General features: G+C 38.5%; 4 protein-coding genes across 8 annotated transcripts in view; 2 read left to right on the top strand and 2 right to left on the bottom strand.

Moving 5' to 3' along the window:
• Positions 1-580: 580 nt before the first annotated feature.
• On the bottom strand, positions 581-3,346 carry gins2 (GINS complex subunit 2). Its single transcript, XM_044207392.1, has 5 exons — positions 2,941-3,346; positions 2,535-2,649; positions 2,007-2,106; positions 1,752-1,878; positions 581-989 (listed from the first exon to the last, which is right to left on the bottom strand). Exons 1-5 carry the CDS (start codon positions 3,028-3,030, stop codon positions 861-863), a joined length of 561 nt encoding a protein of 186 aa, XP_044063327.1. The 5' UTR covers positions 3,031-3,346; the 3' UTR covers positions 581-860.
• Positions 3,347-4,435: 1,089 nt separating this feature from the next.
• On the bottom strand, positions 4,436-8,804 carry emc8 (ER membrane protein complex subunit 8). 5 transcript variants are annotated; one of them, XM_044207344.1, is made up of 6 exons: positions 8,340-8,804; positions 7,468-7,668; positions 6,814-6,890; positions 6,624-6,693; positions 5,901-5,995; positions 4,436-5,723 (listed from the first exon to the last, which is right to left on the bottom strand). In XM_044207344.1, the coding sequence occupies exons 1-6, from the start codon at positions 8,550-8,552 to the stop codon at positions 5,564-5,566; spliced, it is 816 nt and encodes a 271-aa protein (XP_044063279.1). In that variant the 5' UTR covers positions 8,553-8,804; the 3' UTR covers positions 4,436-5,563. The 5 variants fall into 5 exon arrangements, with proteins under 5 accessions (XP_044063279.1, XP_044063287.1, XP_044063314.1 ...); XM_044207352.1 differs by having other exon boundaries at positions 7,468-7,623; XM_044207379.1 differs by lacking the exon at positions 8,340-8,804 and adding an exon at positions 8,071-8,094.
• On the top strand, positions 8,009-11,119 carry LOC122881342. Its single transcript, XM_044207405.1, has 5 exons — positions 8,009-8,137; positions 8,833-8,909; positions 10,116-10,280; positions 10,470-10,601; positions 10,791-11,119. The coding sequence occupies exons 2-5, from the start codon at positions 8,834-8,836 to the stop codon at positions 10,925-10,927; spliced, it is 510 nt and encodes a 169-aa protein (XP_044063340.1). The 5' UTR covers positions 8,009-8,137; position 8,833; the 3' UTR covers positions 10,928-11,119.
• A 1,478-nt stretch (positions 11,120-12,597) lies between these two features.
• Positions 12,598-22,897, top strand: part of dusp22a (dual specificity phosphatase 22a) — a 20,416-nt gene continuing 10,116 nt past the window's right edge. Inside the window, exons 1-6 of the mRNA XM_044194640.1 lie at positions 12,598-13,013; positions 14,231-14,264; positions 15,054-15,136; positions 16,344-16,393; positions 20,530-20,604; positions 20,854-21,025. Coding sequence (XP_044050575.1) covers positions 12,993-13,013; positions 14,231-14,264; positions 15,054-15,136; positions 16,344-16,393; positions 20,530-20,604; positions 20,854-21,025 — 435 coding nt within the window. The 5' untranslated portion in view covers positions 12,598-12,992. The remainder of the gene's footprint in view (positions 13,014-14,230; positions 14,265-15,053; positions 15,137-16,343; positions 16,394-20,529; positions 20,605-20,853; positions 21,026-22,897) is intronic.

Raw genomic sequence — 22,897 nt, 5'->3', positions numbered from 1 at the left:
GTTCCTTTGCTATAACAAACTAGGATTGCTACTAACAGTTATTTTTATTATCAATTAATCTGCACATTATTTTTGATTTTTTTAAAAAGTGAAAAATAAGAGCCCACAGTGACTTCTTCAAATGTCTTGTTTTGTCCAGCCAACAGTTACATAAAACTGAGATAAGTGGAAAACACTCACACTGAAGAAGCTGAAACCAGCAGCTCACTAATCACCAGTGGGTCAAACAATGAATCAATTATAAAAATAATTAAGTAAAACCGTCCTATAAAAATAATTGTTCAATTTTCTGTTGGTCAACTAATTACTTAGCCGACTAATCGTTTTAGCTCTATAACAAACATTATCACATGTCTGCTGTACGTATGCATGGAAGTAGAGAAAGGTTTGCATAAGCTTTCTTCTACCACAATTTGGTAGGCGAACCTCAATACAGCACTCATGTAGAACGCTCTGAAATATGCAGAGGAAGAATAACAAATGGGATACAAACATAATGATGATTATTCGACACCACGATTACAAATCTAAAATTGTAGGGGGGAAAAATAAATTTTAAAAAAGTACACTACCCTAGACATACACACAAATACATTTATTTTGTCACTTATTGAGATATACAAAAATGGTGGCAGTTTTAAACTACAGTGAGCATCCTAAATTAAATTAAATATGCGCATATTTCAAACAGCAGATACATATAAAGACTACATGAACAGATACAGATTTACGCATGTCTCCCTAAAAAAAATATAACCCCTTAAAAAGGCTGAGTAAAAATCAGCCAGTCACATAAATCTTGTGGATTCAAATTCTTGGGACAAGATCCAAACCTGTTCAGCAGGCCCTGATATTGTGGATCAATAGTCCATGAACTGTCCCTTACTTGAACCAGGCTGCAAATTGGAACGTAGTTTGTACATGCAGTTGAGAGAGTCAAGAAGGAATGCTCGTATGGTGTTAATCTCCATCAGAGTCAGGTTGTCCAGCTATAGAGGGAAGGAAGCAGAGTGAGACAGGAGACTCAGTTTTAAACAAGTAAAAATAACATTCTTTCTCGAATGACTGCTGCGAACGCTTGTGCTCATATCTGCTGGATCTTAATATGACAGCGAAACAGGAAGCAGTAGGGCCACAAGATGAGAGGATAAAAGGATAATCCCAATTATTTTGCAAGACACTGTGACCATGGCTGTTAATCCAGTTAAGGAAACAATCAAAGCGCTCCAAGGTTCAAGTTTACCTGATGAATATTCAGACCTTTTCATCACTTGAAGATGCTCTTTAGAGAACAAAATCAATTTCAAGGTGCTTTTCCTTCAATTTCAATACAACCTCCAGTGGCCATTTAAAATGAGACTGTACATGTATGTAGCTATGTTGCCAATATCCTAGCGTTGCAACTAACGATTATTTTAATGTTGATTAATCTGTCGATTATTTTTGCAATTAATCGGTTAGTGTTATAAAATAGAAAATAGTAAAAAAAAAAAAAAAAAAAAAAAGCCCATCACACGTTCCCAGGGCCCAAGGTAATGTCTTCATATTGCTTGTTTTTTTGGACCTACAGTCCAAAACCAAAACATATTCAGTTTACTATAAGTGGAGTAAGAAAACCAGCAAATCAAAATGAAAATTTTCTGTAGATCGACTAATCAATTATTTGACTAACTGTTTCAGCTCTACAATATCCTATTAACAGTTTGCAGAAAGTAAATGCTCAGTGTATGATTCTTTGTCATCAGTTTTACCTTGGCATGGGCCTCCAGCTGACTGATGAAGCTGTCGGCGGAGAGGCGGAGTTTGGCAATACGTGTGTCCCAGATGTCTTTGACCAGCGTGCGGATCTCATCTGCTTTAGGGATGTTGTCAGACGCACTGCAGACACACACAACATACGCAGACAATAAGGGAGCATTTTCACAAACTGTTTAATTACTATATACACCACGAGCACAATTATGCACAATTTCTGCATGGGGATTACTTAAGTTTATATGACTCACTAGTTGAGTAGCAGTTTGGTCAGTTCCATGTAGTAGGGACTGGGAACAGGCGTAAAGGTTTCCTCTTTCCTCTCAAGCTCTCGCATCTCCTCCAGTTTCTCTGCACAATATGATTTCAATTTAATGAATCACATGGCCAGAAAGTAGTAGTAGTATTAGTACAAACATGGCAAAATAGTCCCAAAAGTGATACTATTTTCCCTGCGTTTAGAACTTTACTTTTCTATGTGAAAGGTGTGAAGAAGCAGGTTTAAGGTTTAACCTCATAAAACCCTGCCAGACCTCAGACCAGTGATAAAAGCCATTTTGCTTGGTAAGCATGAATCAAACCAACAAAAAGAAGTTTATTGCAAATTCTAGTGGAGATCCCAAAGTTTCCAAGGATACCAGATATAATCGCAGATTGCAATTTAACCGGTTAACAGATTCAGAATTTAAGTTAACAGCTATCCTCTAACCTTAAAAGTATTCAAATATCCTGGCCACTTAAAAACATGTCACAGACCTGTATACACTGTATTATCTTACCAACATCCATCCACGCAGGAGGAACAACTCTACATTTCTGTCTCTGTTTCAGGTTAAGGGCCAGCCACACAGGAACATCAACTGGCAGGCCGGGGTTGAAGGGACCGAGGTCCCCCTGAGGACAGAAAGACCCAGATTTTATTCCCACACAGACTCCCATCTTCATTAGCATACAAACATTAGCGTTGTGTGAATACAGCTGGTGATTTGGCTTAAAGTATTGACGTTACAGTATACAGTACGTGTGAAAACCTGAATATATGACAATTCATCATCATACTGTAAGGTTTGGCATATGCTAAAGATAACTACTGAGCTGATGTGGCTAACGTTATGTGAGTTATCAGTATCTGGTCTGGTTTTACGGTGTAAAATACGTCTTGACAAACACAACTAACTTACTTACCCCGATCAAATAGATCTTGTCTAGACTGAAATTTGGTATTATCTTCACCATCTCTTTCTCGGCGAGGAACTCTACCTCCGAGGGATCCATAGCTTTCTGTTCGCCTAGATGATTTTATGTTCAAAAACTTTACCCTCACATCTACACTGCTAGTAGTTCCCGCGCTGCAGGCTCCTACAAAGTATGGGCAGGATAAGACAACCTCGTCATCAACAGACGATTAATACCGCGCGGTGAGCACTTTGTACCGTTTTGTTCATTTTAATAACCTCGGTGTCTTTGTATGTAATTCCCCGCACTTGGCGTATCTGAAACTTTAGAGAAATTGTAGTTTGAAGGCTGTTTACTGACGCGTTACGGGACAGTTGTCCATGACGACATTAACCATTCCTCAATTTTTTAGCTTTGTCTGGCCCGGAAGGAAGAAGTGGGTCATGTGACAGCAACAACAGTTGCAGGCAAGCGCCACTAGGTGGCAATATTCACCAAGCGATAAAGAGAAGGACGCCTCTGATTCTTTCACCATGAATGTTACCCAACTGAGAGTTTTATCTGGCATTTCTGCACTTGTCAGATCTGTTTCAATATTGTTTGCAGTATTTATTATTCTCACAAGTTTGCCTTTGATAGGGTTTTACAAAGTTAGCTAGCAGAAGGTATCCTTTACTTAGGTAGAAGTACCATACTCCTGCATTCATAATTTTACTTAATAGTACTAAAGTATTATTAGCAAAATTTATATAAAGTATAAAAAGTACTCATTATGCAGAATGTCCCCATCCAAAAGTAAAATTGTTATAATGTTATATATTATTATTATTGATGTGTTAATGTATAAGTAGCATTTTGATGTTATAGTTTGTCAAGACACACAAGGAAGGTCCAGAAGGCCATCCAAGAGAAAACATTAAGTGTAAGTGAGAAAAGGTCAGCTTAGCTTCCTGGTTATTTTAACATGCACTGTGAATCATCACTTGGCACATCAAGGGCACAGGGCATGGCAGGAAATAACATCTAGACTCGTTTTAGATTAGGAAGGGTCTAAATCTGATTAGTTTGTTAACTTCATTATTTAGAGGAGATGAAGTTTAAGGTGTGTGCAATTGCTGTGACTTCAGTAATGATTGCAATTTCCCACTGGGATTAATAAAGTACTCTATATCTATTGCCATTCTTTTTCTGTATTTCTACTTTGCCATGTTAGTTACATACATATTTATTTTCATATTATTTTCCAATTTACCAGTTCTGAGCAGATAACAGTAACATATGACCCTGAAACACATGTTACTGATATAGCAGCAAAGCCATCAATACAATCCTTGATTGGCAAACTTTTAGCCATACAAAACTAAACCAAAGAAAAGCTGCAGCCCTGAAGCTGGCAAGTTATAGTTTCCAAACTTTTATCAACCTTTTCTAAAATGTCAAGGCAGTGGTATAAGACACCTAGCAAAATAATTTACAAAAATGACGAGTCTGACAAAGACTTGAATAATTTCAAAAGTTGGTTTCATTGTACATTCAGTTCATAAAATTTCTGTAAAAAAATGTAACGTCCACACAATTATTTAAGTAATTAGCTCTTATCGATTAATTCTAATCTCAAATACAAAAAGGTAGTTCTGCATCCTCACATTAAATATTTAAATTTTTAGCATGATTAAATAGTAGGATTTAGTCATCATTTAAGTAGAAATAAATACTATTACCTAATTCTTAAAATACATATCCAACATAAAACAAAATTCACGCATTACTGTGATCTGATTCAGTGTATTGTATTTCTGAACAAATCCTCCAGAGCAACAATCAAAGGCCAATACTCCAAGATGTATATCACCCAGAATGACATTCTGAAGCGCACCAGTGACAATAACAGTGTGCATGTGCATCACAGAAATGTTTGTGTAAGCATCAATTATTTAAAAGTCAAAGCTCTTGAGTCAATAATCCCGTTATCGTTGCTGGTGCATCTACAGGACTCGAGTTGGCATGTGACATATAGCCTGTTGAGACAAAACCTTAAAAAGTCTCTCTGGTTCAATGTCAGCGATACATTTTTTTTGAGTGTTTTTGAATTAAACTGCCCTCAAACATCTTCAGACTACAGTTCTACGTGTGAATTTTGTTTCAGGGCTTAAAACAAACTAGAAATTTAATAAAGAACATATATCATATCTCAGTAGTACAATCATCGTCTAAATTTTTTTTTAGCATTTAGAACTTGATCGCTATATGGCTACTGGCTGTAAAATTTAAGATGAAAAAAATAGATCAAATACTCTAGAATTGAACTTTATGCACACAACTAAGAATAAACACAAACCATTGCAGAAAAAACATTTAAGTTGCATTCAAAAACATATTTGCCTTCATCACCTCAGTATCACCTTGTAAAGGTGAACACATGCCTACAGTGCACATATGGCGCTTGCCCTTGAGATTTTGGCCTAGCTGGTCAGTGCTCCGCAAGTTCCCGTCAGTACGGGAGTCTTTTGAAGGAACAAAGACTACGAGTTCAGCATTTTTGTACTCCTGTGCTACATGATAAGTAGCATCACGCATGCTGAAATGGCAGCAATATTTGTGTGCATGTCCAGGGCACTCCTGACTGAGGGTCTTAGCACAGATCCAGGACGGACTTGTTGATCACAGGGTTGGTCCAGTCGTTCCTTAGATCATCCAAGTGGTTGTCAAAGTCAATCAAGTTCTCGTAGGACCTTCCCTCGAGCAGAGCAGATGTGATCTTCTGTGCTTCGCTCCAGTCCTCAAAACAGTCACTGGAAGACGGACAAAAACATCAGTTTGGCTAAACGCCTAAAACATATCTATACAATGTATGCTGCTAATTATTGTAAGTTAATGAAAGAACACAGGCAGCTTGTATGCCAGAAGCTGTGGTTGAGGTGCACACACAGTCCATACAGTGAAAAAGCTCTTAACACAGAGACACTTACAAAGTTACTTCTCTGCTTTTCCACTTGTTTTCATGATGATCATAGATTAGCACAATGGGCTCAAAACAGCTTATTGTTAATCTACTGTTGTCCACCTGAGGGGGAAAAAAAACCAAAACAAAAACAGAAAATGACAAGGGATTTAGTGGCTATGATCTTGTTGAGATTGGAGGTAATTGTGACAGACCTGTTATGTATAGCTTTACAGGACCAGACCAATTCTTTGCATGTTTTAGGGAAATCACTACTAATTCTCTATAATTTACACTGCTGCTAACCATTTTTTTAAAGCATATTATAGCATTTTAGATTGGTTGTGTTTCTAACACATTCCAGGCAGCCAACTGCATACATTTTGTCTGTGCATTATTAACATATCATTTTGCTGATTGAGAGCAGCCTAATCGTTGCAAGAACATACCAAAAAAACATGTCTGAATGATTGAATGTATGTACACAATGTTCATTTTTAGATTCAACAATGGTCTACAGCTAAATATCAAATCCCTGATAGTGGAGCTAATCAATTTTCAATAGATTTTTGATACTATACTGAACTAAAACCAGTGGCTGCCTGGAAGGATGAACATATTTGTTTAAAATGCACCACATGCTTTGGAAAGTCAGCAGTTCAGTATTTATATAACTTGAGGTCAATGGAACAAAAACATGTAAAACCACCAGTATAGTCCATCAACACCTGCCTAAATGATTTTGTATTACCATAATAATTGCTGCTTCACTGAAGTTCTCAGAAATCCTGGCAGCCACTTTTTCTGCAACTTGGTTGGGTCTGCAAGAAAGAGGACCAAAAATGTAGTGTATCAGAGTCCAGAGTAGTTTGGGGCATGGTTTATAACTGGATGTTGTCCTGAAACAGCAGGTTGTTAGTGTCCATTTCATTGTCTGTTACCTTGAATCCTTTGTGCGTTCATTGGCTTGATAATATCCAGCAATCACATAATTATTTTCTTTACACCAAGTATCGATCTGAGATGGGAGCAGGAGTTGTGGAGCCAACATGAAAGGACAGCAGAGGTCAGGCCGAATTCATTTTCAACAAGAGAAACAACTACATGAATGGATATGGAACTACAGAGTGTCCAGTTTATTAGGAACGCATATCTAAAACGAATGTAATCTAAACTGCCCTGCAATTAACCCTATGTTTATAAAGGTTATAATGTTCCGTTTGTGTTGAAACTGCTTTAAAGAGCTGTTAATTCAACCTTATGATTTTCTATAATTTTGAAAGCTGTCGTTTGTGGTGCTGTTTAAGTGTATTTCGTTATACTGAGAGGTGATTCTAATATTTAGTCTACCCTCACTGATATAAATAATGGGAACACAATATTAAAAACGCATGTTAGCATAACGCAGTACAGTTCAACAGCACAACAAACTACAGCCTACCAAATGACCATGAAGTTTAAGCAAAACCCCTATAAGCAGTTTCAACTAAAACTAAACTCTTGTCTCGCAGGACTGTTGTATTAAACTACATTAGTTCAAGATAAGCGTACCCAATAAACTTGCAACTGAGTGAATTTACTTGACAGCTACTTACCAGTGTTAATGCTACTTCTAGCATCGGTGCCAGAGCTAGAGTACCGTGAAACAGCGGCACACAGTCCACACACAGGACTGGTTCACTGTGGCTGTCTTTCTTTTTCTCCTTCGTTTTTTCTGCCACCAGCAATCCATTCACGGCGCAGTGAGGATACTTGGCAGCATGTAAAACCATTTTACAGTAAGCCTGACTTGTCAGCTGAATAGGCATGTTTATAAGAAAATCGTCAGAATCGTTGGGAAGACAGACCCTGCCAGAGAAGTTGAGTGGCTACACGATGAGAAGGGGCTGCTGCCTGCTACCGTTAGCTAACGTTACATATAATGCACGGAGAAAAGTAGATATCTACCTCAGCAGTCACCTTACTGCCAGAATATGTGGTTGACGCTATGCCTTCTTCTAACGCGTACATGTAAACTTTACAATCAGCAAAAAAACACAACAGTCTTTTTAATGCTAGATGAATTACTCAGTGTCACGAAATCATAGGAGCTAATCCTACCTCCACCTTACACTCGTTTCTGTAGCACCGGCGGTGCCGTAAATCAGAACGGCAATGTGGTAAAACGAGATCATTACTGTCCTGGTAACGTAACTTACGTATTTCCGTTCACCATCTTACTTCCTTTTAGGCCATCGGCGGACGGGAGCAAGAATAAGACACCAGGTAATACATATATATATTTTTTTTTAAATAATTAGTAGCATCTTTCTAACCATATAGATATACATCACATTATACACATTAAAAGTGTAAGTAATTGCCCTACATTAATTGAGTATTTTAACCGAGATAAACCATTGTGTCTAAATGACTTTGTCAGAACGGTCGGAGCTAGGACGTGCTAACTTAACTACCGATAACTTACCGGCTTGCTGTCGTTAGCTTCTAGCATCAGATTCGGGAAGGCAGATGTGTTGCGTAGGAAGTAAATGTTACAGTGGTCTGCCATGGGCTCATATGAATGCAGTTTGTCAATGGGAACGTGTTGAATTGTACTATATTGTCTCAAAGAAACTGGTATTTTTGTGATTCTTTTTCCCGGGCGCCATGACCTTGTGTTTGCAGCTAACGCTAACATTGGCTTAGCAATACGATGTAGCTAACGCTAGACCTTTGGTTTGGACACACAGTCTCAACACCAATAAGTCAACGTAACTTACATGTAAGTAAATAGTTAGTGATTTTTTTATGCGAGCTGCGTGACTTGGTCAGGGTCGTTTTTCATGGTAACATTAGAAAACGTCTGGTGACAGATCAAAAGAATTGTAAGGAGGATGTGTAAACATGCCGATGTGTTTAAATATATGCAAATGTGCGTAATGAGTTTGCAAATATCTCTCATATCACGTTTTCCACAGAATGCTTGCCACCAGAGCCCTTAGTCTTGTTGGCAAACGTGCCATTTCCACATCTGTCTGTGTACGTGGAGGACATGGTAAGCATGACTTATAATAACATGGAGTATTTTCTATTTTTGACAGGGGGGATAACAAAAGATAGAATTTATGCTTCATATAATCATTCTTTTCACTTTTGAGACTTCTACATTGATTACATTGGAGTCAAAGAGCAAAAAAAAGCATGTTATTCTGAAAGAATCCCCAGTGACCCATGAGGTTTGTTTATCTCAGAATGCTAAATCTCAAAATGCAAGTCATTGTTGAATGTATTTTAGAGTAACGCAAGTTCTTCAGCAAATCTGCTTAAGGTGGGGATAGAACTCAATGAAAATGTTTTTCTCCCTAAATTATCCAATTAAGTGGTAACTATTAATAAAACTATTACCCCCATCAAAGTCCCAACAACACAATTCCATCCTTTAATGTGAGTCTGGCTGGTGCAAAGGACCTGCTTTATCTCTCTTCCTGTCTCATCACTACCTGACACCTTAGCTATGTACATCTGGCACTTTGCTCAAGTTAGATTGCCTGTAAACATGTTTTCCAGCCAGAATAACATTTCAATGTGCCAGTGCACAGCTTATTTAATTGTTTGTATCAGCATAGTTTCTTGTGTCAATCTACTGCAAGTACATATACTTTTAGCTGGACTGGCAGGCATCTATTCAGTGATGGCATGTACCTTTTTAATATATGTAGAAATATAAAGTGACATACTGAATGTTGTGTATATATTAAGTACTAGGTCAGCAACAGGAAGTAATGTGCCATGGAGGGCTGAAAGTGTTTTAGTTTTCATCACAAGGAAACACCACACCAGCTGATTTCATGGGTTAGCACATCCTCAACCAAATCTAAGCAAACTTTGTGTGTTCTTTGTTAAATTTAATTAACTAATGAAACCATTCATAACTAACCTCCAGTGTGGTTTTAGGTTACAGAGTAATTTAACCAGAGAGGGGTTTTGCTGAGTTTATCATGTGCAACAAAACATCTATATTTTATCTAAATTTCAGCAAATATTCTAATTATCTCACAATATTTTTGACAAGATTCAGAGTTAGACTAAAAGAGCAGCTTACTTTCAGAAGCTGAGGAATACTGTAGATGATATGGACCAAGATTCAAATGACATTTTAGTCTTAGAGCACACATGACATTTCAGAGAAGGTTGAAACGAATGAAGGCATTAGGTGTTAGCAAAACTTATTTGATGAGTACTTCTGTGTCATCCCCTGCAGGTGTTGCTAAGGTAGAGGAATACACTCTCCCTGCCTACTTTGACAGGCGGGAGAATCCCCTCCCGGACATCTGCTATGTGCAGACCCTGAGTCCAGAGCAGAAGTCCCTGAAGGAGAAGGAGATGGGCTCCTGGGCTGCACTTTCTAATGAGGAGAAGATTGCATGTAGGATCCAACTGCACTGCACTATGCTTTTTTTTTTCTTTTCCCTGAGATGCTGTAACGTTCATATCTATTAGTCAAACTGATTTTATCAGCAAATATTGTATGAATTAATGTAGTAATGTGTTAATGGTCATAAGTCATTTTTCCTCTTATAATTTTCATTATCTAGATTTTGTTTCCAATTTTCAGTGTACCGCATCAGCTTCAAACAGAGCTTTGCTGAGATGAACCAGGGATCGTCAGAGTGGAAGTCTGTTGTTGGAGGGATGTTCTTCTTAATCGGCCTCACTGGTCTGGTTGTGCTCTGGCAGAGAAAGTATGGTATGTCTTCTGCAAGACTGGCAATGATGTGCCTATAAATCTGTTGTAAAATATGATGTAGTGATGCCTCTGTTTTCCAAATATAATCAATTCAATCAGAGAGGAATGCAATTATCTTTATTACACTGTTAATTGCTTGCAGTCTAATTAAGCCCATTACTTGACACATTTGGTATTTTCTCTTTGCAGTGTATGGACCTGTCCCACACACATTTGAGGCCGAGTACAAAGAGAAGGAGCTGCAGAGGGTGTTGGACATGAGAATGAACCCAGTGGAGGGCTTTGCATCCAAGTGGGACTACGAAAACAAGCAGTGGAAAAAGTAAAGGACCCAGAGGACCATAACACATACTTGAAAATAAAGGCAGACCAACTCAAAGATACAAGAATACCTATATTTCTGTATTTATCAATTGTCCACATTACCTCAGTCTGTGCATTTTGGAAGACCTCTTCCTCTTAAGGTCATTGTGTATTATAGAACAAAGAATAAAAATGATTAAACTGATAAAAACGTATCCATTTCAGTTGTGTCAACGTTGTGCTTCCTACATAAATAATGCCTTTACAATAAATGACTGGTTCATATCAGAAATGGGGAAGGATGAGACATCAAATTTAATGAGATGATTTTAACTAACTACATTTATTCATGTGATCTGTTACATACACTAGTTTATTTGACATTTAGCCCAAAGTATTTTCTTTAAAAGGAGAAAGTGAATGTTAATTATTTTAGTTAAGTTAATGATGAAGTTTACCACAAACATTAGCTCTATCAGCAAATAAGTGACTGTAATTTCATCAAGTTTAACTGTCAGTGTGTGTACCAGGTGGTCAGTTTATGGGTAACAGTGTGACTTGGGTCATAGAAAATGTTTTTTGAATAGGTGGCCAGGGACACTTTACACTGGCCTGCTAAGCTAACTGATTCAGTTTAGCTTTTAATGAAAGTGAATCCCTGACAAATGTAACCAAAATCTGACCACATAGTCATCTGAAGGTGATTTGAAAACTAGGTCGGTGTGTAGTGTTTATCAAGAATTGGTATACCCATGAGTGTAATTTCCACCAGGGGTGGCGCAACATGTTCCCCTCACTAACAGTTTCAGGTTGATTTTCCTCATCAGTGTTTCTGAACATTGTCCTTTTACTGTCCAACCACCACGGATCGGATGAGAGAAAATCTGAGTTGATAAAAATGTTGAGTCACCTACAGTTATTACTGTGCACTCAAAGCAATGAGTTTAACGAGCAGCAGCATACTATTTTTGACTTGGGTTTGGCCTCCCAGGCTACATACAGGCTGCCCTACTTTATTAGTGGAGGCTGTGGGGACTCCTGTAGACATTAATCAGGGCTAGGACAAGGTACTGCGGAATACATTTTAGGTTAATCTACATTTTAATTTACAATTAGGCTCAATATTGTCCTAAAAGACGCTGTATGAAAAATGATTTAAGTAGGATATATAATTTCTATTTGGAATCAATAGATCATGGAAAGCACAATAAACAGTTTCATCATAGCATGTTTTTTGCTCGATTGGTTTAAATGTATATTAATGCAGTAAAATAAATGCATTTATTTATTTATTTTATTTCATTGCCACCCTGACTTCTGAAAACAAACCTACGCTCTTGGGTATACCTTTGAACATGCAAAGAACTGTAGGTTAACAAAAGCATACTTTCCTGGTATTGACTTTGTATAATGATGGAAGCTTGAATTGAACTGTTCTTTGTCAGTGACAATTATAAGTAATTGTTATGTTAATCAATATTACATACACTCGAAACAACACATATGGGGGGTGGGTAGGCCTTTATTGGGATTACAAAAGGGATTCCGTTTTTGCCAATTTTATGGATGAGCGACTTCATCTTTATATTCCGAGTTAGTGTTGCAAAATATGTTTTGTTATAATATGCTCGTGTAAATCCCAGACTCTATGTGTATGGTTTAAATGCACGAGCATTTCAGACCTCCCATCGACAATGAAGGCTGGGAAAGTAGCCTACAGCTGAACTGACGAGTTGACTGCAACATGCTGTGTGATGTCACTTACCGGATGAACCCGCAGCTGCAGTTGTTTCACGTCAAAACAATCCGGAAGACGATACAGCATGACGGAACTGTAGTTGGTGCTGAGCTGAGACGAGGTTAAGGCTGAATTAATAACACTAGTGTGTTAGTCATGGTAGTGGGACTTAGTAATGTTGTGGAATAGAAGACAAACATAGCGACTCAAGCGTAGGTTGTCCACTGTTTTATAGGCTGGAAGTCAGTCAGTTCAGCCTGGCGTTGTGGATTCAATATCCATGTTAACTTATCGTAGCAGTTCTAGATATTAAAGTCTTGTAGCTCATCGCAGACTGGTTCAGAGTAATCATGGGCAATGGAATGAATAAGGTAGGCTTTGATTTTGTTTTATGTTCCGGTGTTACGTTGTTTTCTGTGGCTGTTTTGTGGTGGATTCGTGCCTCTCCTACATCAGATGTTTTACTCTGTCACACGCTGATATGTTAGGCTATGTAAATAAATCAAAGAATGCACGTTGGATATTGAGTGCAGAAGTTTAAAGTGCAGCACACAGTTCACCTTTTGAATGGTTCAGTAATGTGTCAACAGCTAAAACCAAGTCTGGTGACATTTCAAAACATTAGTTGGTTTCAAAAGCCACGGCTAATGTTACATAGACAGGAATCATAGGCGCAGCTGTGACTTATAGATTTGTGATGAATTAATCTGTTTGTGTTATGGTAGATGCAAATGATTATACTCCAAACAGCAGGTTGGTACGATGAGTTGAAAGACTGGCCCTGAGCCGGAAGGCTTGTTTTTACTCTACTGAAACACCCTGCAGCCACCCTGCTGAAGTGCCCGAAAGCAAGGCACTGAATCCTTGCCAGGCCTGCTGTGGCTGACCATGACCTCTGAGTTTCAGATGAGGAGCACATGAAACTTTATTCTAAGGGACAAATCAATAGATTATTACAACATTGTTTTACTCTATTTCAAGTTTGCTCAACATTTGTATCTGCCTGCCCAATTATGATTCCATGACATTCCCATTTACTTTAATGAAGTTCACTTGCAAAATTACATTGATGCCCAGTATATTAGTTAGTAAATAGAAAGTGAAAATACATTTTAAAACAACATGTTTAGAAAATTTTGTCTTTGAAACCGGAGACACTAAAGTATGGCCAGTACATTTTAATTTCGTCCTTAAAAGACTTTGCATAAGCAGATAAATTGGTCATCAGAATTTACATTTTTAATTGCCATAACAATGTGCAGGCTGTGTTAGTCATACATTTTATTAGTGTGAATCCAGTATTTAATAATCTTCAGACAACTGCTGCTTCATGGCACTGGTACCAAAGTTGTACAGCAACACTCAGTGGCTGCTTGCCACTCAACACTTTGTCCTGATAATCATGCATCGTTGCTTCAGGCCTTGTATGGCTGTAGGGAATGTTTCCTTTGCTGGTACTTGGTTCTTAAGCCTTAAATCCAATCTGGCTCAATCTGGGACTTTTGTTCCTCTCAAGTGAAGCTTTTGAAGCTGGGCTGTAATGAATATCTAACCTGAATGCAACATGTCTGTGACTGCTCCTTCACAGGTTGTCGATGGGCTCTACCTTGGGAACATAAGAGGTAAGACAAACGTGACGTAACTTGAATTGATGTTTGTAAATTTGATACATACAGGGTAGCTGGGTCGGGCCAGGCTTTCAGTACCAAAGGCAGAAGGCCACCATTATAGGCCATAAATGCATGTAGGAATGAGAGGTGGGGGGGATTGACACAGTATAGTATTGCAACACTTTATTATTAGTATTAAATATATTGCTTCATTTTATTGGCATTTTAATGCAGCACACAGTATTCTTCCAAATGATAGAAAAAGTTTTACAAAAAACCTTGCATTTTGCCCATATTCACTGTGAATGGTTTTTAATTTAATTGCTGTGCCTTATACAGTATAACATAAGGTTTTAGCTATCAAACATCAGATTTTGTAGCTGAAAGTTGTTCTTTTGTCAAATGTAGATTTCAGAGGAAAAAGATATACATGATTTGTTAACAAAAGACAATTAAGAAGCTAGAAGGTGTTGCTTCAAATAAAATAAGAGTCAACAGTTGTTAGTGTGTCACACCCTGGCCTGGAACAACCCCTTCCCATTTAATGTGGCATTTGCAGCTTTCTAACTTTAGCTGCTGCGAAGATGGCTCGGCACGATGGCACAAGCATAATAGCTAAAATTAGTTCAAGTGACAGGAGCAAGTGACCACAGGCCTAACTGTACCAAATGATGTTGCAGGACAGTAAACAGCTCACAGACCTGCCTATGCAGCAGCTTACAATGTAACTGGTCAGAGTGGTTTGTGTGGAACTCACTGACAAGACTCTGATGAGATGTATTCTTCTTCTCTTTGTCCCAGATGCAGAAAACAGAGAAAGTCTGTCTAAGAATGGCATCACCCACATCCTGTCTGTGTACAACAATGCTAAGCCTGTGTTTGAGGTTAGTGGAAAATCCATGTTGGCTGGGTCAAACTATTTGTACTTTCTGTGGAAATTTTACCTGGAGATTCTAGTATGATTGTGCATATAATAATGTAATGTTGCCTGTCAGCCAGCTGGGGGTGGTGATGAGTTATGGTTGGAGCATGAGAGTTTTGTGCCTGAGACGGATGGTTTACAGACCTGAGTGGTGTGTGTGTTTAGGGACTGGAGCTAATAATATCAGAAACCATGTGAAGTTTCTTTAGCCACTCAAATCTGGTGTAAGTACCAGGCAATAACTCAAGTGTGAGATATTTAATTTAGGGACAGTAACTGTATTATTCAACAGTATGTTCTGTGAGTTCTTTAGTTAAGACACTGATATTTGTAGCAGAGGAAAGTGATTTATTACAGAGGGCCTTGTTGTCCATTGGGCCTCAGCAAAACACACATGTTCAGCATGTGACATCCAGGTGTCAAAGAACTATATTGAGTGACTAGAAAAATACAGACACACCTGAAAGGGAGATGTAAGCGACATTCATTGCCACTAAATGTCGTACTAGAGCACCAGCATCTCAGACCAAAACAAATGGGCACTACGGCCCACCAGACTCCATTGAGAAAAACAGTAATTTTACCTCGCAGATCATCGCAAAACACACTTCATTCAAACTGGACAGAAACAAAATGAAACAAACTTTGTTAGTCTTTCCTCTGTTCCAACAATCAAAATAAATCCTTAATTCACCGCATTAGATGAGAAAAGAAACAGTTGTTATATCGCTCTCCTGAAAGCCAACAGTTTCACACGGAGAGACTCACATGCACTAACACACACGTGTAGATGGACCAGCAGTATGAACAAAGCACAGAGAGGTTGCAATAACAACACAGGCAGAGGGAGTGTGACATCATCCTCTCCTCAGGACGCCATTACTCCACTATATCTGTATATAGCAAATAGATGTTTAATGTTCAGAATCTCATTTACAGAACCTTTAAGCCTGTTACTTCACATTTAGAGAAATTGTTCAGACTTACAAGACCTAGGGCTCACATTAGATAGGGGTGACAGATGCTCACCTGCAAAACTGACCTTGGTCGTAATTTTAGCCATTAATATAAATATAGTTGAAGATTTACAGGTACAGATATGACATGCATGGCCTGTATTCTTGAATTTTGTTTCAGTTGCTATACAGTTTTTCACGTATATTTTACAGGACATGACGTACCTTTGTATACATGCAGCTGATGCTTCCAGCCAGAACCTGTGAGTAAACACACGCACACACACACACGCGCGCACACACACACACACACACACACACACACACAGACAGACAGACAATCAGATGTACTAATGGTGCTTATACCTCAGATTTTAAATGTCCTTGTTCATATGAATTTCTCAACCACTGATGAGTCATGCAGTATTATTTCAACACTGTTACCCTCCAGATTGTGGTGTCAGGGTGTGACGACCCAATGCAAACCGTTACAAAGATTATATGAAGATTTTTGACAGTTTAGAAAACTGATTTTTTTTAAATTCATGATTGCATTGTTTGTAGTTTTTAGACATTAACTACTAACAATGCCTTGTTTAATTTATACTGTGAGTGCCTTAATGTAAGCTGTACAGTAGATGGCAAAGTGGCCAGTAGCTCTTTGTTTATTTAAATAATGTATCAGTTATGTTCATCTCATGACTTGTCGATGTATGAAGTAAAGTAGACCCTGCAGTATTAAATACATTCTGTAAGGTTCCTAATGATTGAGCACTAACAAGAGTTTTTATTTTCTGTTTGTATGTGTGCGTGAGAGAGAGAGAGGGGGGCAGAGAGTGTGCTCAATGTGTCATTGTTCTTCAGGAGGCAGAATCAGTGTTGAAAGATGCATGAGCTGTCCATCCGCCCTTGCAGCAGTCGCTAACACAATGCATTAGTCATCGCATTTATGTTAATTTCTATGTAGGGTCTTTGACCTCATGCAACACTAGCAGCAGTAAATTTGGATTAAACACTCGACACGGGGCACGAGGGCACAAAACACAAGCCTCAATCATGGCTTGCAGATTGAGCATCAATGCAAAAGAGCAGTCTCATGTCTTGCGACACCTGTAGACAACAAACTTTGAAGTCAGTATTGGAGCTGGTGATGGGTTATGTCGATGTTGCCACACTGGTACCTTCTACTGGTTGGTCAGGGTTCCTGCACAGAGGGAAAGAGTTGCACAAATCTCCAATGCCATATGCCATCCCTGTGAAGCTCCTTGCTCACAGGAGGTGCATTACTCTCTACACCAGTGGTTCCCAACCTTTTTTTTGTCCGACGTACCCCCACAGTTTGCATTTGTATTACTGCTGTTTGGATCATCTTACAATTGACTCAGGTTGGTGGAAAACTGAGGCATGTCTTGTGCACACTACCATAGTTGGTTGGTTATTGTGACAATAACTATAAAGATCAGCATCACACAAATGTGTAATCTTACTTGTGTGTTGATTTTTCTCCTAAACACAAATATGTGAATATATATTATCAAATCATAATTTCTATTATTTTCTTTTCAAATTAGCTGAGCTTCACAATTTTTCCACGTACCCCCTGGTAACTGCAGAAGTTCCCTGGTTGGGAATCACTGCTCTACACCATCCACACATCAACAGTGGAGTCTGCAGTGACAAGGGCCGTACAATGAAGGAATTGGCCATACTAAAATGGGGAGAAAGACGAGGGGAAAGCTGGGGGAAATTTTGATGCGGGATGAGTAATTAACTTGCTGACAACTTAGTAGACTAGGATGTGACACGCTGCCTGGTTGAATACAGGCTGAACACTGTCAAAGGGGTATAAGGTCCGGTATTAGTACTTCTCAATTCAGAACTCTTCAATTTACCCATTCACCATGATCAGAAAAATGAGGGCTGCTGTTAGACTGTAAGTTAATGCGGAGTATGTGAATACACTGAAAAAAGGTTGGGTTTTTTTTGGCCTGGATTGAGTGAGTCAACTCTGTGTGTTCCCATCTGAGTGTGACTTTGAGTTCGGCAGTCATTAAAATTCTCTTGGGTTTGAAAAGGAACTCTGGTTGCTTAATTTGTAACAAAGAGCAGGGTAAAATGCAAGTTAATGAGAATTGAGGTTTAGTGTTTGGTTGGATGTTGCTGATTGGGCTGGGTTGGAGGTGTCTGACCTCCACTGTCGCAATCAAGTGTCCTTCCCTCAGGCAGCAGAGGAAGGAAACCTTAGTGTGACATCTGGCTGTTGGCCTCGACCACCCAGGGCTTTAATAAACCCCCTCTGTCACAATCATTGGTCTGGCCAACTGACGCCATACCTTGCTCAGCACAAGCTAGGGAGCCCCTATGGCCAGGTCTGATAGCTCCTCCCATGTGTAAGTCCACAGCAGGGACTGTCTTTTTCATGCAGGCACTGTATTTTTTGGTGCCACTGTAGCAGTTTGAAGCTGTTTGAAAAACCTTAAACTTCCTTAAAGCTCTTGGGATGGATGTCAGGAAGGCAGTCACCTTGTAAAAGAAAAAATGAAGAAGATAACTAAAATGACAGCTAACCTTAGACCCTTATGAAAACAAGGAAAAACTCTCACAAAACTTTATTAGATAGAAGTTACAAATCTTGGTCAGGGCCTCAGAATCTTCAATTTTTTATGATCGCCAGGCATGCAGTGGGTGATGAGTGGCCTAACAAAGGTTAAATGTCAGTAACAACTAGCTGGGACATCAAGGCCAACTTGGTCACCATTGTCATTGTAGAATTGTCACCCAGTGCGATGATGTGATGTCAGCACTCTCTGAATTAACACAAAGTATTTCATTGGAATTGCCTTAAATGTTGATTTTTATAGTTGCTGACATGTACATGTTTGTGGAGGGCCAGGGATTCCCCTTTTTTGTGAACATTCAAGCATTAATGACAAGCCTGTTATGGTTTTAATGTACAGTGTGCACTGACCATGAAGGTGAAAAACTAATTTGCATCAAACATTTCCAAAATGAGTTGTGCATTTGTGCGTGGAGTCTGCATGTCCACCATGATGTACTTTGGTTATAACTAAGGTGGTATAGTTTTTGTGTTAAAAATAATTTCTTATGCATACTGATGTAATTACATTACATACAATTTCACCATACATAAATTTGCAGATGCTCTTTCAAATGTACAGTAGCTCAACAGCGTGTTTTTGTTTCTGTGTTATTATCTGGATTCAGCTAGTTAAAACCTCAAATCTTTGTCACAAGGTAATTTTCTGCATATTAAACAAGACGGCCGGAAACCTCTGTGCTAGGAAGTGCTGAGGAGACATCTTTTGAAGAGGAGTTTGGATCTCAGGAAGGAGGAAAAAAGAAAAGTGGCAGTCAATCTATTTTAGCCCCAGTCTGTTATTCTGTCTGCTGTTGAGTAACCAGCATCTGCTCCTCAGGAGACGGTGCTATCAGCCACGCACTTCTTGATTATGCAAAACACCGGCAGTGTTTCCTGACAGTGAACAAGCAGGATATTTGAGGAGCAGTTGCACTACATTGTGCTGCTTTGTGTTCATTTTTATTTCAGAGCAGATTCACCTTCTAAGGGTTTCCATTTAATAGGCTGCTATTTTTCTTTGTGTTTTTGGGTTGAGGTACAATAGAATTTGAATTGTGTTCTTAGTATTTTTTTTAGTTGGCTTGCATATTTGAGAAGAGTCTTGCACATTGGTTTGGCACAACCTCTGTAGAAGTAATAACTTTCTGTATTTTTGTTAAAATGATTCACTCGATCATTTTTAGTCACAGATTAAATGAATGCTGGAAACTGGTGTAATTTTGCAGATTGACAGAAATGAGGACAGTTACTTCCCTTGTCTGTCCCTGCTGTCTGTGTTCTGGTCTACCACAGACTCTCTGTTTGAGCAGACCTGGCCTTTTTCCTCACATGACAAGCTGGAGTAGTTAAAAAAAAAAAAATCACTACTCCTCGACATGTCTATTTCTTAAAACTAACAAAAATCTATCAAGACTACCTGCTCCATTCTGGAACTTCTGACTACATTTGAGAGTACTGTTTATACAGTCAAAATCAGAACGGTGCCACCTTATCACAGTTTAGCAACCTATCTGAAACACAAAGTTAGGGCCTTGACACAGGAGTTTCACTTCAAGGTGTAATTTCTCATATCCTATAAAGTGTAATCTAATTTTAGCTTTACAACCCTCTACCTTAGTAAAAGCAAGCTCGTTTCCTGATTTGATGAGCAATAGTACTAATGTTATTCATGATTCAAAATATTTATTTCTATATTTTGTACTGCGTACCACAGGAAAATGTGTGCTATATATCAGTTTTATCAGACTTTGAAAGTAGTTAGTAATATAATATGTAAGTTTGTTCTTTTTTTCTTTCCAGATTACAGCATTTTAAAGAATGCATCAGCTTCATCCATGAATGTCGCCTGAATGGTGGATCTTGTCTCGTTCACTGGTAGGTTTTTGTGTCTAAAGCTGTAACCAGCTCCTTCTTGGCATCTGGGAGTCATGTCATGTTTACTTTGGATGCAGGCTTTCATCAAAGCATGCCTCAAAGGATAGAACAAAAAACAAGCCTGAGAAGAACGAATCAGTGATCAGTTTTGGGCATTTTTTATCCTATATGTGTTCTGTTATTTCTATTATCAGTAAGAAATTGTTGCTTTATGACAATGACCAAGCCGTGTGCTTTATTTTGCTACAGCCTTGCAGGTGTGTCCCGCAGCACTACCATGGTGGTGGCCTACCTGATGACTGTCACCCACTACAGCTGGGAGGAGTGTCTGTCTGCGGTCAAGGCTGTTCGCTCCTTTGTCGGCCCAAACTATGGCTTCCAGCAGCAGCTGCAGGAGTACCAGACAACACAAGTCTCAGAGGTAAACAAATGAAGGGACACACAGACATGATGAATGCACACACAATACCCACAGACAGAATCTAGCCCTCTTTTACAATTTGCAGTGATGCAACCTACATTTAAAGGGGATATTAAGTTGTAATCTTTAAAATTGTAATTTTTGAAAAATGCCATATTTTATTTATTTTTTTGCTCACTACCATTCTAGCAGTAGCTCTATGATATATTAGCATTCTGTAAATGCTTTTGTGTGTTATGTGCTGTTGTTGGTGATTCAAAGCCACTTCGATGCACAGGAACTCACAGGATATGACACGTACAACCATCACACTGCACATGCAGTCAGTGGTTAATTTCAGTGGACTTCTCAATATTAAGTCTTATATTAATATCAGAACTCAGAGCAAGTGGTCCTAATCCTCCTCTGTTGTATGTTAAGAGGCATTGTCTTGTTTAAATGCAAATTTTGACATCACCTGTCTTATATGAGAATATATAAAATATATTAGCTTTGTGGGGATCTGTACAATGGATTTCTGTTATTTGATGGGTGAGGAGCATTTTAGGGTACATAATCCATGATCCCACACTCTTGGAGACAAAGACCTGCCCTATAATACTCATAGTTTTGATTTGTCTACTTTCACTTTGAAGAATATCACCACTTACAGGAAATATTAGTTTAAACTTCTTGGCAATATGTCCAATCTGGTTTGGATTTTTTTTTTCATACTGTGAAAATGTACACATTATAAATGTACCTGAAAATATATCACAGATGCACATATGCTTGTATTGTATACTATGATGCTGTTTTCAAGTATTAATCAGATTTTCACATTTTAGGGAGGGAAGAAATTTGCATTTTATTTTGAGCCATTGTCTCCACAGAATTTTTCCACTGGCAGGATGTGTTTATATATGAACACACTGTAGGTAGCTGTTCACAGCCTTTAACCTTTTGCAGCATTTTAGTTACTTGAAGGCACTTAGTGCGTGATTCCATTACAATGGCACTGACCCAGCCATTGAGTAGAGAAGGGGAACTGCAGGGGGTTTGCTGGGATTGCATTAGCTTGGTACTGCTCATCACGTGTTTAGCTTTACTGTCAGCATCTTGCAACATGACATGACTGAAAAAAGTTGCTCATTGTTTGTAGATCTTGGACTGATTTCGAGGATTTAAGGGGAAATGGGTTTTCTGTATTTGTGCTTTTCCCACATCTGCCTCAGATAGAAAGTGAGGAATCCTTACGACAACAGTGCAGTTTTGTCACTAATGCAGCTAAAACAACATTGTGTAAAAGTCAATTCTCTGATTAAATGTGAATATTTTCTGGTTTCTTTACTACTCTATGACAGTAAACTGAATATCTTTGGGTTGTAGACAAAACAAGACATTTGTGGATGTCATTTTGGGCTTTGGGAAACACTGATCAACATGTTTCATCATTTTCTGACATTTTATAGACCAACAAGAAAATAATCGACAGATTAATTGACAATGAAAATAATAGTTAGTTGCAGCCCTACTTGCATTAAATATATTGCATTGTACTTAATTAAATGTTTGGTTGTTTTCAATCTGTTGAAAGAATCAAAATGTTTTGTGCCTTCCAATTAGGCCTGAGCCTTCCCACAGTTAACTATCTGCCTCAAATCCACCCTTTGTCTTAATTGTTTGTAATGCCACCCCCTTTTGATTTTGATACAAGTTTCATTTTTATTTTTCAAGATGACACAATAACAGTTATCAGAATCTTGCACACCTGATATCAGTGTGCGTATTGATGGTATCTTTATACTGTGCTTTTGATTCTGTATTCATCATGTTATGAGTCAGTGCTATACTGTTCTGGTTTTTGGGTTGAGGGTGAGAGTACTAATTTTA

This window comes from Siniperca chuatsi, linkage group LG1 (assembly GCF_020085105.1).
Source record: "Siniperca chuatsi isolate FFG_IHB_CAS linkage group LG1, ASM2008510v1, whole genome shotgun sequence".
NCBI lineage: Eukaryota > Metazoa > Chordata > Actinopteri > Centrarchiformes > Sinipercidae > Siniperca > Siniperca chuatsi.
This window is presented reverse-complemented; position numbering and strand designations above follow the sequence as displayed.